General features: G+C 42.3%; 6 protein-coding genes across 6 annotated transcripts; 4 read left to right on the top strand and 2 right to left on the bottom strand.

Annotated features, from left to right (window-relative positions):
* Positions 1 to 43: 43 nt before the first annotated feature.
* On the bottom strand, positions 44 to 3,072 carry SAMD00019534_070130 (hypothetical protein; the record flags this gene model as incomplete). The annotated part of the gene is made up of 5 exons (XM_012897420.1): positions 44 to 345; positions 422 to 1,719; positions 1,795 to 2,069; positions 2,150 to 2,848; positions 2,935 to 3,072. The coding sequence occupies 5 exons, from the start codon at positions 3,070 to 3,072 to the stop codon at positions 44 to 46; spliced, it is 2,712 nt and encodes a 903-aa protein (XP_012752874.1).
* Positions 3,073 to 3,333: 261 nt separating this feature from the next.
* Positions 3,334 to 4,248, bottom strand: SAMD00019534_070120 (hypothetical protein; the record flags this gene model as incomplete). The annotated part of the gene is made up of 1 exon (XM_012897419.1): positions 3,334 to 4,248. One exon carries the CDS (start codon positions 4,246 to 4,248, stop codon positions 3,334 to 3,336), a length of 915 nt encoding a protein of 304 aa, XP_012752873.1.
* Positions 4,249 to 4,801: 553 nt separating this feature from the next.
* On the top strand, positions 4,802 to 6,891 carry SAMD00019534_070110 (hypothetical protein; the record flags this gene model as incomplete). The annotated part of the gene is made up of 3 exons (XM_012897418.1): positions 4,802 to 4,931; positions 5,006 to 5,790; positions 5,857 to 6,891. 3 exons carry the CDS (start codon positions 4,802 to 4,804, stop codon positions 6,889 to 6,891), a joined length of 1,950 nt encoding a protein of 649 aa, XP_012752872.1.
* Positions 6,892 to 9,145: 2,254 nt separating this feature from the next.
* Positions 9,146 to 10,510, top strand: SAMD00019534_070100 (hypothetical protein; the record flags this gene model as incomplete). Its single annotated transcript, XM_012897417.1, has 3 exons — positions 9,146 to 9,517; positions 9,593 to 9,791; positions 9,870 to 10,510. 3 exons carry the CDS (start codon positions 9,146 to 9,148, stop codon positions 10,508 to 10,510), a joined length of 1,212 nt encoding a protein of 403 aa, XP_012752871.1.
* A 1,861-nt stretch (positions 10,511 to 12,371) lies between these two features.
* On the top strand, positions 12,372 to 14,631 carry SAMD00019534_070090 (hypothetical protein; the record flags this gene model as incomplete). The annotated part of the gene is made up of 4 exons (XM_012897416.1): positions 12,372 to 12,416; positions 12,486 to 12,618; positions 12,682 to 13,427; positions 13,528 to 14,631. The coding sequence occupies 4 exons, from the start codon at positions 12,372 to 12,374 to the stop codon at positions 14,629 to 14,631; spliced, it is 2,028 nt and encodes a 675-aa protein (XP_012752870.1).
* Positions 14,632 to 14,849: 218 nt separating this feature from the next.
* SAMD00019534_070080 (hypothetical protein) lies at positions 14,850 to 17,240 on the top strand (the record flags this gene model as incomplete). The annotated part of the gene is made up of 2 exons (XM_012897415.1): positions 14,850 to 16,075; positions 16,136 to 17,240. 2 exons carry the CDS (start codon positions 14,850 to 14,852, stop codon positions 17,238 to 17,240), a joined length of 2,331 nt encoding a protein of 776 aa, XP_012752869.1.
* Positions 17,241 to 17,851: the final 611 nt, after the last annotated feature.

Genomic DNA, 17,851 nt, shown 5'->3' with positions numbered 1-17,851 from the left:
TTTAATTATTAATTATTAATTATTATCTATCAATGTTGGACGACTAGCTTGGCGCGTCAACAGTTGAATCACCTTTGCTCGCTGCCGACCTGGCCTTCTTCTTTGGTTGTGTTTGTGGTGGCTGTTCGACAGGCTTGGCCTTCTTGCCGCCTCTGTTTCGCTTCGAGTTCTTTCTTTGATCTCTCTTCAACTTTGCATCCTTCTTCTTTTGAATCTCCAAATCCTCTCCTATCAATGGTTTGCTCAACACAACCTCCTGTCCCTTTGCAGACATCTCTCCAAACATCTCTGCTGATGTGAACGTCTTTACAACGGTGTCCAGGTCCTTGTTATCAATTGGGATCACTAATATTGATTGATTGATAGGGTTGGTCAGTGGGATGACGATGATGATGGTTTGTTGGACTGCTTGTGAACTTACATGTATTGGTATCTTGAGCATGTTTGAGTAGCTCATACCAGTCAGAGTTGACGCATAGTGCTCGGGAATTGCCAATGACTAGGAGCGATGATCGAGGTCTGGTAAGGGCCACATTCATACGTCTTACATCGGCAAGGAAACCAATGCCAGCACCCTTCTCAGCAGGTGCCCTGCAACACGAGAAGATGATGATCTCACGCTCTCGTCCCTGGAAACCGTCGACAGTGTCCACACTAATGTCGGGATAGTTCTTGAAGTACTCTCGCATCGATAGCACCTGCTGACGATATGGCGAGATGATGCCGATCCTGCCATTGAACACCTCATCCGGGTAGGTCTTGAGCAGGAGCTGGTAGAGATAGTATGCCATCCTGCACTCGTCCTCGTTGAAGACTGAGCCGCCGCCGGGCTTGGTCTCGACCGAGAACTGCAAGTCAAAGAATGTGAATGGGCCAAAGAATGGGTTGGCGTGGTAGTTGGTGGCGCGCGCTGGGATATTGGGACCGTCCTCGAGCAGGTCGTTGTAAAAGTGTCGCGAGGGGAATGTACGGATGGTCGAGTGCATACGATATTGAGTGGTGAGCATGTGTGGCTGCTTGCGTTCCTGCAGACGCTGGAACAATGATTGATCAAACTTCTGCTTGATAGCCAGTGGGGAGATGATAGTGGCGGGCAGCTGCTTGGGATCGCCGACCAGCACGATCTTCTTGCACTTGTGCTGCATGGGCACCAGTGTGGATGTCTCGACGGCCTGCGCCGCCTCATCAATGATCACAATGTCAAAGCCGCTCATCTTAGTCAGCAGCGTCGAGCCAGAGAATGAGAGCGTGGTGGCCACGATCTCGGCCTCCTCCAGGATCACTGTTCTGATGCTGTTTGTGTCCGTGTTGGACTTGGACGATGTGGTGGCCATGGCCGTCGACGCAGACGACGATGGGATCGCCGTGTTGGAGTTCATCAACTGCTGACGGCATCGTACCATATGTTCCAATGTGACTTCCTCGACATCGCGATGTGAACCAGGTCCAACACGAACAATGCTTGGTTTGTAAGCCTTGCCCTCGTGATTCAATATGCCGTCTCTGATGAGACGCGTGACAATCTCGTCCACGGCACCATTACTTGGTGCACATAGCAAGATCCTTCTCTTTCGCTCAACATTCTTTGTCGTTCCAGTCTCTCTCAACTTCCTCCACAAGTCCCTCTTCCTCTTCTCCTCTGTCTCTTCAAACGATCCAACAATCGCTGTAAAGTCGTCTCTTGCATGAGTGAATGTAGGACGTGTCCATGGCTGTGCGCTACATTAATGTGGATGTATGTTAGTCGACTATTGTGATCGCTTCGCCTCGCCTCGCATGGATCATGTAACATACATTTTCCAAAGATCATCCTTCTCGAATCTATATAACTCTCTGTTGTCGACCTCTTGATGTGCTGCCTCTGCTTCTTGTTTGGGTATCTCCACACTGTGCAGCAGGACACTGATCAAACCAACAATGACGTGAGTCTTACCCGTACCTGGTGGACCCTGGATCAATGTAATGTTTGATCCATCCAACGCTGATGTCAATGCGCCAAACTGTGATGAGTTATAGTTCGTCTCGAACTTCTCCTTCAATGCAGGAGGGATCTTCATTGGTTGTCCAATCTAAACATGTTGAGTGATTGAGTGATCGAGTCAGTGATCGAGTGAGTGATTGATCGATTGATGAACACAAACAAACATACCTCTTCCTCTGACAAGAGCAATGTCTTCATGAATGGTGTCTTGGCTGTGAGATAGAGTGCAAGGTACTCACGCTGAAGTGTTGAGCAGTTGCAGAGTTTGGTGGTCCACCAGTCCATCTCGTAACGGAGGAGAAGGTTCATTTGACGTCCACGATCGCCTGTGATGTTCTTGATGCAGAATCTGACCTTGATGCCACCCATCTCAAACTGCTCGACCGTGCCCACGAGATGCAGATATCTGTTCTCCTCGGTGACGGGCACCTTTGATGGCGGGATCGCCTTCTTCTTCTTTTTGCTGTCCAGCGTGAACACCTTCTCGGGGTCCTCGCCAGCGGCGGTTGACGCGCCATTCGCGTGCAAATTGGGCGAGGTCTCTTCGTCGTCGGTGACCTCCTCGTTCTCGTCTGCGCCAAACAGGATCATTGGATGATGTAAGGACACCATCATCAGATCGTTCTCGTGGAAGAAGTACATCTGGGCTTCCTTCTCCATCACCAATCCAACGTCCAAGAAGTCTTCATTCTCTGATATATAACGTACTCGGCTGTACACAGGCTCCGCCTCTATATCCTGTTTCTCGCCCTCATCAATCGCTCTCTCCAACTGTGCTCTACACTCTTCCAACAACAATGGTTCAAATGTATCTATATAATCTCTTCTTCCTTCAAATGCAACCTTTACATCTTTAAGGTTCTTGTCCTGATTGTTTGATTGATTGATTGATTGAATGATTGAATGAGTCGGTGATTGAGTTAGTGTTTGAATGATCGATCAATCATACATACAGTTGGCTTCAGATTAGAGACATCCCATGCAAGGATCTTTCGATAGAACTGTGCAATGATATCATCGTTTGTCATTGTGTCCAGTGTATCCTTGACATCATTCTGTGAGTCACCAGCATTTGTTGAACTGCTGGCCATATTATATTATCCTATCCTGTCCTATCCTGTACTGTCCTGTCTTGTAGTAGTATACGTATGTATATGTATATATTGAATGTAGATGTATGTATAACTACAAGATTGACATGAATGAATGAACAAGAATGAGCTCATTCTTCAAAGTGTTTGAGCGCGACTATGAGACCACATTTCAAAAGTTCAAGAAACAAACGCGAAGAGATACACACAAACAAACAAAGGGTCGCGATGTCCAATGAATGAATAGTATATGTATATACTTTATGTATTTGATACAGTACTTATAAGATGACGATGTATACTAGTTAGTGAAGTCTTGCTTAGGTCTGTGTTGAGGATCTCACCGGGATAGTAGGAGAATCCTATTAGACCATCGATACATGTAGTGCCTTTAAGATTGATGGATGGAACAGGTTGTAGCTCACCATACACTAGCACCATGAATAGGATCTTGCCATTGGGATACTCCTTTGTACGTAGATGTTGTAGAGTAGCGCGATACCTCTCCAACTCGATGCGAGTGTCCACCTTGACCATGAACAAACAGACGCCCTGTCTCTCCTCGGGCGCAAAGTCATTGTAGCCACTCGATGCAGCTTCCTTGGTGTTGATCACACGCACCTTAAGCATTGGTTGATGCGTGCCATCACCACCAACTTGGTCACCGAGCATGTTGGACATGGAGTCGGAGGAGTCAGTCGAGTTGACCAAGTTATTCAATGATGTGCTCAAGTACTCTCGGGTCGTCTCCATCATGTTGCTGTCGATCGGATCACCGTCGATGAGGTATACATTGACCAGCCTCTTCTTTGGTCGTGGAGGATGAGGCGCGACCAACTCTGTCAATGTCGTGGTCGATGTCGATGTCATGGTAGTGGTCGACGACTTTAAAGATGATGGATTGTTGTTGGACGTCGAAGAGGAGAATATTGAAGATGCTGCCGACTTGAAGTATTGAAATGAGGTCTGTGTCTTGGACAACTCCTTCAAAGACTTCAACTCATCCTGCATCTTTAGGAGAGCATCCTCAAGCATGGCAATCCTCTGAGAGTGCTCCACAACGATGGCATGGCAACCACATTCAAACAATGGCTTGGACACTACTACATGTTGTTGATTGGAGTACTTGCCATTCTGATTATTGTTGTTATTATTATGAGACTTTCCAAGTGTCATAATGTAAGTATATTATAAATATATATCTTTATAATGATTGATCAATCATACATATATTGACCATGACCATCATTACTATCCACCTTTAGGTTGACATTGCACATGTGTGTCTATCCACATGATCAAGAGTGAGTGATTGATTGAGTGTGTGGGTGAGTTGGAAACTGGATAACTTGGTTTGTCAAGTCGGAATCATTCTTTGTATCACGTGATTGGATAATGTGATGGATCTCAATTGCAATGTTGTTAATGCCAAGTTGCTAACATATCTACCACTATCTAGGAATTGTACATATAACTTGGATGATCAAGTTTGATCACACATTCAATTACACATTCAAATTCACTTGGTTGGAAATTATAAATACCAGTCAAGAGGATATCCATTTCCATCACCATCATCAATCACACATTTATATATATAATAATTATGCATATATCAACTCCAACTCCAACAACAATGGAATATAATTATGATAATGATATTATTAATCAATTCAAAGTTGTCCAACATTCAAATGAGAAACATTACTGGTTCCTTTTGGATACTACAATGCCCGAACCAAGCATTGAGGTAGTTCGTGACCACCTACGTATTATCAACTCTGCCGCCATGCAATCACATCTCATCCAAAGTGGCCAGAGTGCCGAGTATGCCGCCAACTTTGAACAATCAGTCCAAGGTATGTGCCTACCCAATCACTCAATCAATCGTTCAATCAATCATACTAACTCAATAATCAATCATATTAATAAGAGATGAGGATGTCCCCTGCACCTGGCAACATGAGCCTGGCCATCAATTTGTTCATTGACAAACATAGAAGGATGGACTTGAGGTCGGACACTAATACGGTCTTCATTATTACCAAGTCCTTGGACAACCCCATCGCGACGACCACCGACCAGGTCTGTATTGATACTGCAAATGCCATCCAGACCATTGTCCAACTGGGTGTGGAGGTGATTGCCGTTGAGTTGACCGACACCCCAAAGGCCGCCACAATACCAAATGTACCCAATGTCAACTACATCACAGTGGATGCATTCCGCCTGCGCATTGAATCAATCAAGCCCTCCACCAACCCACTGTGCATCCGAGTGTTCCCTGCCGAGGACAAGATCCAAATGATCAACGATGACGTCCGTCTCAAGATGTTGATTGAGTGTGATGATGGCCCACTGCCCGCCGACACCGTGATCGAATTCCCCGACAACTTCTTCTACCGCCGATTCAAATTCACTACGCCGCCACCCAAGGAAGGCGAGACCGTGACCATGGTCAACGTGCACCTTCGTGTGATCAGGAGATATGACTTTGCCATGCCACCACCTCGAACCTTCTTCACAGTTCACATGCCCAACAGCAACAATGTGATCAAGGGCTTCATTGAGATACCCGTGGCCCTGTTCACCAAGGAGTTCATGAATGACTATGGCATCTTCTTCCTGCTCGATGGCATCTATGGTGTTGGCAAATCAACCCTTCTCAATGGAATCTACAACATCTTCACAATGGGCAGGATTGTACATCATATTGTTGTAAGTATCTATTATGATCATGGAATGATCCCTACTCATAGGCTAACTCACACACTGATCATCTAGACCTCCAAGGACAGCTCACAACATTGTACATTATGTTATAATTATATATCCATTCGAGATTATTTGGAAGCAGAGGAGTATAAGCCAAGATTGATAATGGATATCATCAAGAATCTCAATGTTGTAATGGTGGATAAGGCTGGAATCAGTTTCAAAATGAATGGAGGCCGTGACAACTACATTGACATGGGCTCACAGATGAAGGGTTGTTGCTACGATGGAACAAACGTGGCCGATGACTCCCAGAAGCAAGACCCCAATCCAATGTTTGCCGTGGATGCCTGCGTGTTTGTGGCCACCATCACGTCGTTCAAGAGGGAGGAGGTCGAGTCCCAGGAGCTCAAGGCCATCAAAGACAAGCTGTGTGAGCCGACCAAGTATGGCCAACAATCAATCTTGGTTGTGACCAAGGGTGACCTCCAGACTGCACGTGGATTGGAGGAGCTCAAGCGAGGCGTGGCAGACTGCGCCGCACACAAGTACAACGTGTTCTACATCAACAACTACACGGACAACACTCCATATCGCGACATTGACAAGGACCACAGCCTGTTCCTGCTCCTACACAAAATCAAAGAGGTGGCCCGCAACAGAGTCACCAATAACACGATCAAGAAGAACACAAACAAGACACTGCAGGAGAGGCCAACTTGTACGACATCAAACACCACCACCTCGACGACCAGCACACGCAGCTACGCTCCACCACTGGCCGTCCACATGCCAGAGCCGGTACAGGCTGTTAATGTCCCGTCGGTCAGCCAGGCACCAGTCGGAGACAAAGTCACCATAACAGTGTTGATGGCCACTGATGAGGAGGACATCACAGTTACCAGCACTACAACACTCAAGCAGATCAAAGATATCATCTCGAGTAGATTTGGAATTGAGATCAACGACTATGTAATCAAACATGATCGTGAACTACTTTGGGATGACAATCACACCTTTGATCAAAGTTGTAGGATCACCGTTGCCAAGAAACTAACAAAGCCTGTCATTGCACCAGATGCAGAAGGTACTGCCAGTCTCTAATAATAATAAATCAATATTCCATTATTAATTAATAAATTATTATCAATTATTAATATTAATTTAATCTAATTCAATATTTAATCAAGTCTAGATAAATATTAATAAATAATTTAATATTTTTTGAACAATCATGACAAGTATATGATTTATTTGTTTAGTGTAAGGTGTTGTAATATGGAAGTTAAAGCTGATCTAGTAAGGGTGGTATCAAGTATCTCGCCAGGATAGTAGGACATGCCAATTAGACCATCAAGATTGTGACAAATGGTTGGTGCACCTTGTATCTCTCCATAGACCAAGCATGACAAGAGGATCTTTGCCAATGGGTAGGTCTCTCGCAGTTTTCTAAGAACAGGTCCATGTTTATCCAATTCTATACGTGTATCAACCTCTAATATATACAAGCAGACACTGGGATGCTCTTCTGGTTGAATATTGTAGTCACATTCATAGTCTCTCTTGTTCTTTGTGTTGACAACTTTCACCTGTAGAGTATAATTCCAATCCAATGATAGTTGATTATTGATGATTGATATTTGAGTTTGGAACCATTGCTCCAAGAATGACATCACCATGTTCATCTTGCTATCACTTATTCTCTCACCATCAATCAAGTAAATGGAAAGTATCTTGATATCCTTTGGCACTATAACAGTCTCTGTCACTAAATCCTTGTCTTTTTTGGATAGTTGGTCGGTGTCAATTGATTCATTTTGAGCATCTTGCTCACAAGTTTCCTGAGTCTTCCCCGAAAGGTCTTTAGTCTCCAAAGATGAACCATGCGTCAATTGAAAGGATAGTACATTCTTCTCAATATTACACCTTACGGCACCAGTTTGAAGTTGAAATTGGGGTTCTTCTGAGGTTGTATCATCAGTTATAGTTGGAGATAGTATTATAATATTCTTAACTTTGTTCTTTTCCTCATTAATAGAACCATTTGTATTTGAATCCACTAAGATCCCTTGATCTTTTGATTTGTTTCCAAAGTTAAGTAATTTATAAATAAAATCTTTTAAATCCTTAATAGTAATGGGAAATACTAATGAAACCATAATTGATCTTAATATATTTAAATCTATAAGAATTATAAGTGAATTTATATTTGATGATAATTGTAAGTATCTAACTATTGATTCTGATCTATATGTTCTAGGTATAATCATAAATATAAATATAAAGAAAATATAAAGGATTTTTTTGATTTAACCACTCAGATGGACTTTATTGTAGAATAAGTTGAATAGGAATATTATTAAGTCTTTGATCAAACTTGTGTACTCAAGTTAATAAGTATCAAAACTTGAACTGGTGAGTGTTGATCAAAAAGTGAGTGTGTGTTTGTGGGTTTGTATAGGAATCCAAACTTGGGAGTTTAAGTTGGGAGTTTGAGCACAATGTTTTGGATGAATATTGTCTAAACTTGAATTTCTAATTAACTATCCGATTCGAAAACAATTATATAAATACTCACCATGGTGAGTATTAATCCATCATAATGATATCAATCAATCAATCATTTTATCAAATATATTTATATTATTAATGGGACATATGGATCCTTCTAAACTCTCCAAACCTGCCAAGAATCGTGAGGATGATATCATTAATCAATTACCAGCATATTATTACTTTAATAATAGAATATATTTTTTTCTAGTTGATGTGACAACCTTAGGTGATAGCGGTCTTGAGTCCATCCGCTCATCCCTCTCACATATCAACCCATCCTCTCTCTGTGTCAATCTAATAGCATGTGGCGGTCAACCACATTATTGTAAAGACTTTGTTAAAGATCTCAAAGGTTGTATATATAATAATAATAGAGAAATCATCACATGACTTTGGCTAACATATGTGTAACTAAATTCTAGATCTAAAGTCAGAGGATTGCCCAGGCACCATCAGTCTTGGATTGATGATTTTGAATGAGAAGATCAAGAAGTTGAAGGAAACTCCTCCAGAATCAATCTCGGTCTACATTATTACCAGGTCTTTTGACAAAAGTAATAACGAGTCTACCATATTAGTGGAGGAACTAATCCAACAAGGAATAGAGGTCTTTGCAGTAGAGTTACCCGATATTGTTTCGACCAGGATTGACAAAGTGAAGTACGTCAACTTGAACAACTTCAGAACCAACATTGCCTCTATCAAACAAGTACCGATACCTATAAAGCCCAAGTTCTTTTTTGCAAAGAACAAGGTAATTAGGTTAAACCAAGATGTTAAGTTGAGGTTGGTGTTGGAGATGATGGCAGGTGGACCAATGCCCGAGGGTACGGTCATCCATTTCCCAGGCAACTCATTCTACAATGATTTCACCTACACAACAGAGAGTCCTGGACCCAGTGAAACCAAAACCACAGTCTTTGTTAGATTGCAAGTCATTCGCCAACTGTCTGATACGATGCCTCCACCTCGTACCTACTTCTCCATTCAGATTCCATCAATTTCATCAATCATATATGGAGTACTTGAGATTCCTGTTGCCCTCTTTGCTGGAGAGTTCACAGACAAAGCCTTCTTTTTTCAACTTGATGGACCAGCTGGCGCTGGAAAGTCAACAGTGATGAATGGATTGTTCAACATATTCACTATGAATGGTATTCTTTATCCATTTGTTGTAAGTAATATTATAAATGATTAATTGATTGATTTAAGAATGTATTATTAACTTCCCCCTTTATCCACCTACTAGTCGAGCAAGGACTTTACAGAACATTGCACTAAGGCCTATGGCTTCTTTCCCATCCACGTGCAGCTGGCTAATGAGGAGAATGGAAGAATGCCCTTACTCTACGAGGACATTATCAATAGGGTCAGAGTGACATTGGTGGATAAACCTGGCTTCAGAATAACCGACAAAGGTGAGAAACAGAACTATAATGACTTGGGAAGTGAGTTGGATGGTTGTTTTGGACAAGGATCTACCAAAGCTGGCAATATCAATCAAAACTATTCAATTGATACTGTAGTCTATGTATGTGAATTGTCATTATTCAGGGAGGAAGAAAATGAACTCTATCGCATGGTACGCAATAAGCTACAACAAGTCACCCCCTATGGTCAACAACCATTGTTGGTAGTAACAAAGATGGACCTTCAAACTGGAAGAGGTCTGGAGGATCTGAAAGCCCGAGCGTTGAGTTTCCTAGCCGACGAGAACAATATCCACTTCTTGACCAACTACATCAATGGAACCACCACCCCAGACATTGAGAAGAACCATCAGTACTTCAAACTATTGCTCAACATCAAGAAGGAGGCTCTCAAAAGAGTGAACAAGAAGACTCTGCTTGAACAAACAGCGGGATACATCAACAACAGATTTAACCTACCTGAGGAGATTAAATCGCCAGATCCATCTCCCCCTACTCCAACTCCACCCAATGATCACATAGTGGTGTTGACTGTGGAGATGCCTCTCGAGACAACCGAGTTGGAGATTAGCTCATCCATGAACCTAGCAAAAGTACTAACAAAGATTGGTGAAACTTTCAATCTCGACATGAATGACTACTTCATTAAGAGAAACAATAGAGTACTGACCATTCCTGAGATGACTTTCAAAGAGGACTGTTTGATCAAAATGGTAAGGAGACCATCAGCTGCCTAGTGGAGCCAACTAAATAGTTTGTCCAATAAATTTATTCAATATTATTTGTTTGACTATATCCTGAAGTCCACCTGTCTAGCAAATAGAATAGGTCAATCGATATTGGTCGGAGTGTTCACAAGGGTGTTGGTTGCACCATCATACCAAATGAGTTGGATTCTTGATAACATATAGTTCCATGTTTGGAGAAGTACATGGGAGATGGGATTGAGACATGAAATGACCAACTATTGGATTATTGTTTTCACTTTCATACCATTGATTGATTGTATCAATAGTTTGATTTGTGATTGGTGCTGTTCCAAATTAAATGATTATCTCTGGTAATATTTGATTGAATGATCTATTGTACACCAAGGCTACTGAGGGAATATGTCCAGGTTCTCCATTTCGATCAGTTGGGTAACGATTCCATAACTTGATTATAACAACTATTTGAATATCAGTTAAATTGTTGAGAAGTATCTTTGCCTTTGAATGAAGTTCATTCAATTCCTGGCTTCCAACATCATAAACAATTGATGGATATACTCTAGGGTATCCTGTCATTGTTGAGTTAGAACATTGAGAGGACGAGTGAATGGAGCTCTGTCTCTAGGTCGAACTCCTCCAAATGCTTGAATAATGTCATCTCCTATATAAATGTTTGAATTTCCTAAAGCTATATAAGATGAATTGACCAATTGAAGCTCCCACTTCCAGGAAGTAATATTTATTTCCAATAACTATATTTAATAATTCTAAAATTGTCTAAGACAGTTCAAGATTGTCTCACAAGCATTCTTTGTTAGGTCAGTGTCAATGACAGTGTCGTAATGAGAGAATCCTATTCTTCCACTGACATGGGGAGTGTCATGATTAATAACAGGTATACCTTGAATCTCTCCATGAACCCAGAATGCCATTAGTACCTTGGCTTTGGGATGTTCACGACATAGTCTCTCAAGATTATCTTGGTAGTTGAGATATTCAAATCGACTTCCTAGGTCTTTGAGCATGTACAGACACACTACCTCTAGGTCAGGGGGAAGCCTTTGGAAGTCAGAGTATTCTTCTGATGAATTGTTTGTGTTGATAACACGTATTTCCATTTGGTTGTCATCTAATCTTTCTTCAATCAACTTTATACTGAGATGCCCGGCTACCTTCTCAATCCAATCACCACACTCTGTTGATGATTCTCCATTGACCAGATAGACTCTAACTAATTTCTTATGACTCTTTTTGATTGAATTGATTGATAACTTAATAACACTTTTGAAGATATTATTATTATTGTTGTTGTTGTTTTGGGGGACAACTTTGTCATTAGCTACACTATCAAATACAATATCTTGATTGGGTCCTAATTGCAAAGGAGTATTATTTGTTCCATGTTTATTATTATTATTATTCTTATTAAGGATTGATAGGATCTCTACATTTTGGTGATATATTTGATTCAACCAAAATTCGGTCATATCTGGTTGGCTTTCCTTTTTACCTCTAAACCAAAGCATTATTGATTAATATAATAATATTTATATATATATCACGAAATAACTATTAAATATATTTACATCAATCTTATATGGAACTTAGATGTCTAATGATCATTGGATCAAAGTTAGTTCTCAAGTTTTATAAATGAATAATAATGTTCATCCAATCATTGGTTGATTGGTTATAAGACAAATTGAAATTTCAAACTCAAAGTAGTATTGGTATAGATTTATTAAATTCACTTCTAATTCTAGTTTATATTCTTCCATCCAGATTTATATTAATAAGACCTCACTATCGATCCATTATTATATAATCATGATCTCAGTTAAATATATATAATAATCCGATCTAAAATAAATATATATATATATTTAAAATGTTCAATAACAATAATAATAATATTCAATGTCCAAATGACATTGTAAATCAAATACCTGTAAATCTCTATCTTAAAAATAGAAATAATTATTTTATTTGTGATGTTACCGAGAAGTGTGGAAATGAGACTGTTGAGAAGATTAAATCCCAACTTTCTCTAATTGATCCATCTGGATCACCTAATGCTTATATCTGTTCATCTGGAGGTGTCCTCAACCTGGATAATTTTGAAAAGGGTCTCAAAAGTAAGTATAAATGATAAAACTATTTATAATAATTACAAATATTAATATATCAATTATTTAAAGCCATTAAATATATTCCGGCAAGTGTATCCAACCTTGGTCCAGTGTCTTTGAGTGTGATTGAAAAGTACAAGAAGTTGGGATTGAGCCCAAGTGATATTACCGTATACTTTATCACCAAGTCCTATGATGGTACCGATGTCAATGATAACAAAGCCTTGTATGCCTTGGTCCAAGCTGGTCTTGATGTAGTGATCGTCGAGTCCGTCAGTGCACCAAAGACTACAACACTTGAAGCCGTGAAATATATCCAGTTGGACCAACTCTTGGACCATGTCCGATCAACTTGTTCTGGTGTTCCAATTATTACCAAGGTGTTCCTCGAGGAAGACAAGATTCAAAAGGTCCATGATGATCTCAATCTCAAGATCTACATCAGATGTACCGGTTGCCGTTTGCTCAAGGGTACCCAGGTTGAGTTCTCGGACAACCCCTTCTACAGTCCGTTCTTGTGGACCCTTGATGAAGACTCCAATTCCACGTGGCAACTTATTCATGTGACTTTGGAAGCCAAGTCCAAGAAGTTTGACCTGCCACCTGCGTGTGTCAACTTCATCGTGAGGATGCCAAACTCCAAGATTGAGGTAAGTGGCTCCATTGAGGTACCACTTGCCCTGTTCACTGGAGAGCTTGTCACGCTATATGATATTTGTTTCATCTTGGAAGGACTTCAAGGTATTGGCAAGTCCACACTCCTGAACACTCTCTTCAATGTGTTTACGATTGGCAAAATCAGAAATCTTATTCAAGTAAGTATCGCATCACCATCATCCAACATCCAGTGATCACTTACTCATTCACTCACTCCATCACTATGTTAACATCTCCATTTCCATCAAATACATGTAGACATCCAAAGAGGCTGGCCAGTCCAACACAAAAACCTATAGCTACTATCCAATCCATAAGTTGTTGCAAGAGGAAGAGGATGCACCAAGACTGTACAAAGACATGATTGATAAGCTACGCTGGATTATGGGAGACAAGGCTGGTATGATGTTGTTAGCCAATGGCGAGCGTATCAACTACAGTGTCATGGCTCACCAGTTTGATGGTCGTTTTGCCAATGGAAGCGAGACGATGGGCGACAGTAACGCCAACTACAAGGTCCACTGCTGCATTATTGTGACGACACCAGCCGTGTTCTCTGAGCCCGAGACATCGCCTGCACTCAAACTGATCAAGGAGAAGATGGTGGAGTCCAATCAGAATGGCCAGCAGTCCATACTGGTCGTTACCAAGTGTGATTTACAGACTGCCGAGGGTCTGGAGAAGCTCAAGACTGCGCTGGCCCAGTGTCCCACTGAGAAGGGCAACATCTTCCTGGTCGACAGCTACATCGACAACTCCTTGGATCGCGTCTCTAGAAAGGATCGCACCAGCTTCCGCCTGCTGTTGAAGATAAAGGAGGAGGCCTCCAAGCGTGTCAAGAAGTTCAAGATGCAGCAAGAGATCGATGCGTACATGGCCAACGAGAGGAGGGACTATGGAGGTCCAGGTCCAGCTGGACTTGCAGGTGTTCGACCGAATCAACAGCAGCCAGATCAAGGCCAACAACAGAGACCGGTGATCGGCTTGAACACGCACATGCCAGTGGGCGTGCCATTCCTCAACAACAGGCCACCATTGCCAACTAGTGTGAAGGTCACGGTAGAGACACAGGACGCCGTGGACACATTCCAAGTGCCATTCAGATCGACCTTTGACAGTCTGTGCGAGACCATCGAGAGTGACCTCGGTCTCGATATGGAGACGATGACATGCAAGTTTAATGGTTGTCATCTTCGCGACCCCAACCATATGTTTGAAGAGGATTGTAAGATAGTCGTAATGCCAAAGATGCCTGCTACAGTCAACTCCAACTCCAAGACCAATTCCAAGACCAAGCCAACATCATCAACTTCTTCAACAACTACTTCATCATTATCATCATTGGCATCGTCGATGTTTTGACTACTACATGGCCATCTAGCTAGATTACAATCATAAAGATTAGATATTATTTGTTATGTTATTGTATATATCTGTATCAACTAGTTGTGGATTGATTGACTTTGAATGAATGAATCTTCAGAAGGGAACCCCCCTTTGAAAATGGCGCGAACATTCAAATTTGAATGTTCCAAGAAGTCATGACTTCTTGACTCGCTCATTCAACAATGAATGAATGGATGACAAAGAAGAGGAATAGTGATAATAATAACAAGACCATGGCAGTGAAGAAGAGAAAGGGTGTAGTTGTTATTGATGAGACAGAGTCATCAGCTGTTGCTGCTTTGGATGCATCTTCAACTCAATCAACTTCAAACTCAACAACAACAACAACAACAATGGCTCAACAAGTTGGACTCGCGATCAGCCCCGCATCGACACAAGGCAAACTGAAGAGACACAAGACAAGCCACAACAATGACAACGAAGACAACAAGAGTGTACAACCTGTATCATCATCATCAGCAACAACAATAACATCATCGAATACTACTATTGCCAATACTGCTGTTGCTGCAGCTGCAAGTGTGGCCACGCCAAAGAAAGACATGTCATCATTCTTTAAGAAGTTCACGCCACTAAAGTCTACAATGTCTGCAACATCACCATTCAAGAATGACTATAGCACCACTGTTGGACTATCACTCTTATCATCGACCAACAAGAAGAAGACGACTGCGGCCAGCAATGCAAGTGCGTCACAAGGACCCAAGATGGCGTTCAAACCACAGATTGACAATATCTTTGTACCAGAGTCACCGTTCAACATCAAGCTCAGGAGCAACAGTCACGCTCTCAAACCTTTGAACAAGCACTCGTCCAACCTGCTCAATCTATTCGAGGACGTCAAGGGTGGCAATGACGGCCGTTCATTCCTCTCGGCATCATCACCTCTAATCCTCACATCCTCGTCGACAAATGAACCCGTACGCAACAACGAGTCCACTGCGCAACAAGCCAAGGACAGAGAGAAACAACTACTCGACCATCTCATTCATGATATACAGTCCAATGGCAATGTTGATCGCAATGCCGTGTCCAAACTGTTGTACAATCAATTGCCCGATAGTGTGTCCAGCACCACTGTGCCAGTTGACCTGAGTCTAAAGACTCAGCTGGTGCTCACCTCCTCATCACTGGACTTCCAATGGTGTAGCGACCTCCTCAACGACACTGAACTCTTCTTCCAAGTTGTACAGCGTACATGTCGAAAGCTGCAACTTGTCGACAATCATAAGCAGACACAGCCACATGGTGAAGTGTCCCAGACTGACCGAGAGATCATCCTACAATCACTCATCCACTACATTGCACCGGCCACATCCATGCCGTGGGACGTCGCCACTGAGCCAGTCTACAAGTGTCCAACCAAACTCAAATGGGTGGAGCAGCGATGGAAAGAATGGTAGGTGCTTGCATGGGCCGGCCGAGTCCAAGGACATCATCTAACTCATTCAATCAACAGGGAGACAAGCTTTACAGGACTAGTTGGAGCATTCACGACAAACTCAATCAATAGCTTCTATTTGGTACATCAGGAATGGTCATGTCTGTTCATTCACGAGGATGGCAACGCCATCGCCAAGATCAATCCATCGACAAAGAAAATGAGAGACCTACTCATGGACGAGGGCATCGAATGGGACACACCATACCTTAAGAATGAGCGACAGACCAACAGCAATAGTAGCACTACTACTGGCGATGGACAACCAGCAACAGTCATGAGCATAGAGGACAATGAACGTCTGCTACGAGATCTAAAGGAGTTGGCAAAGTTGAAAAAGACGATGAACAACAACAACAACGCGGACAACATTAAGAAGTTGGACCCGTCATACTATCAAACGCCAAGATCATCAACCATTGTGTTGGTCAAGGGCGTGGAGCAGATTATGTTGTTGAGCGACTTTTTCAAGAGGCGACTGATATGGTCCAACAAGCTGCATGTGGCAGTCAGCGAACGAGGTGGCAAGAAGGACATATTCGCCGAGTCGTCGATGAACCAGACAACATTGTCCCGCTCGTCCAACACACTGCTACCATTCACCCCCAAGAAGAAGAGACAGGCGCAGGACCAGAGCGCCAACTATGACGACGACTATGAGGCCGATGAACTATCGGCCAACGACACACAACAGTTCATCCTGTGCAAGGACACGCCTACGCTGCTGTCTCGCCAGCCATTCCCCAGCAGCACACTCAAACTCAATCAGATTGTGTCGAATGGATCGTACACAAAGTTAGCGGCATCATGCTCGCAGTCCAGCTCGCTTCAGGACCACCAAGACAACGAACGATTATATCGCATCGAGATCGATGGTCCTCTCCAACCGGGCAGTTGTCATGACATTCTGGAGGTGATGGCTAGGCAAGGACAACCATTCACATGCAAGCAATTCACCAATGAGACAACATTTGGATTCAACACGACCAAGACCTCAGCTCCATCCTCCATCGAGTCATTACTTGGACGCAATGTTATTCAACAGATACAATACGAGCCAGTCATTGTCAATGGCAATGACAACGCATCAACCAAACCATTCATTATAGCGCCAATAGGATAAGACCAATGGCGCCATTCATCCATGTCAACTTAATAATATAATATTGATGCAACCAATATGTCCACCACTTCTGTCTTTCTTCCTATCTCTCTTTATTAACTCATGAGTTATAAATATAACAATGGACAGGTCAATCAATCATTCATTCGTTCATTTCCTGTTAATGTGGTCACATGATGAGTTAACATCGATCGAGTCCAGCCTTTATTGGTCGATAGAACTCTCTCGCCAATGCCGCCCTCCAACACACACACACCACGGCAACACCACAAGGTTGAGTTATAACTACAACGTCTACAACAACTTTAAATGGAATGGTTGGATGTAGCAAGGATTAGGAATTAGGGTACCTTCTCTATGTATGAGCCAGGCATCTCCTGGTTGAAGGGGTAGGAAGGACCTGGCATGGAAGGGAAAAGGTTACAGATACCTCCATCTTCCACATTCAAGCACATACTACGAATCAATTCCCCTTTAGGACTTTGAATCATGAATTCAACCCAACCAACAAGATGCAACCGAAAATCAAACCCCACTCACCTCTGGTGAAGTGACAAACAGTATTAATAGCTATTTTGGTGTGGTTGTGAAGTGGGGCATGCATGCCTTGA

Source organism: Acytostelium subglobosum (assembly GCF_000787575.1).
Source record: "Acytostelium subglobosum LB1 DNA, scaffold: scaffold14, whole genome shotgun sequence".
Classification (NCBI taxonomy): Eukaryota; Evosea; class Eumycetozoa; order Acytosteliales; family Acytosteliaceae; genus Acytostelium; species Acytostelium subglobosum.
This window is presented reverse-complemented; position numbering and strand designations above follow the sequence as displayed.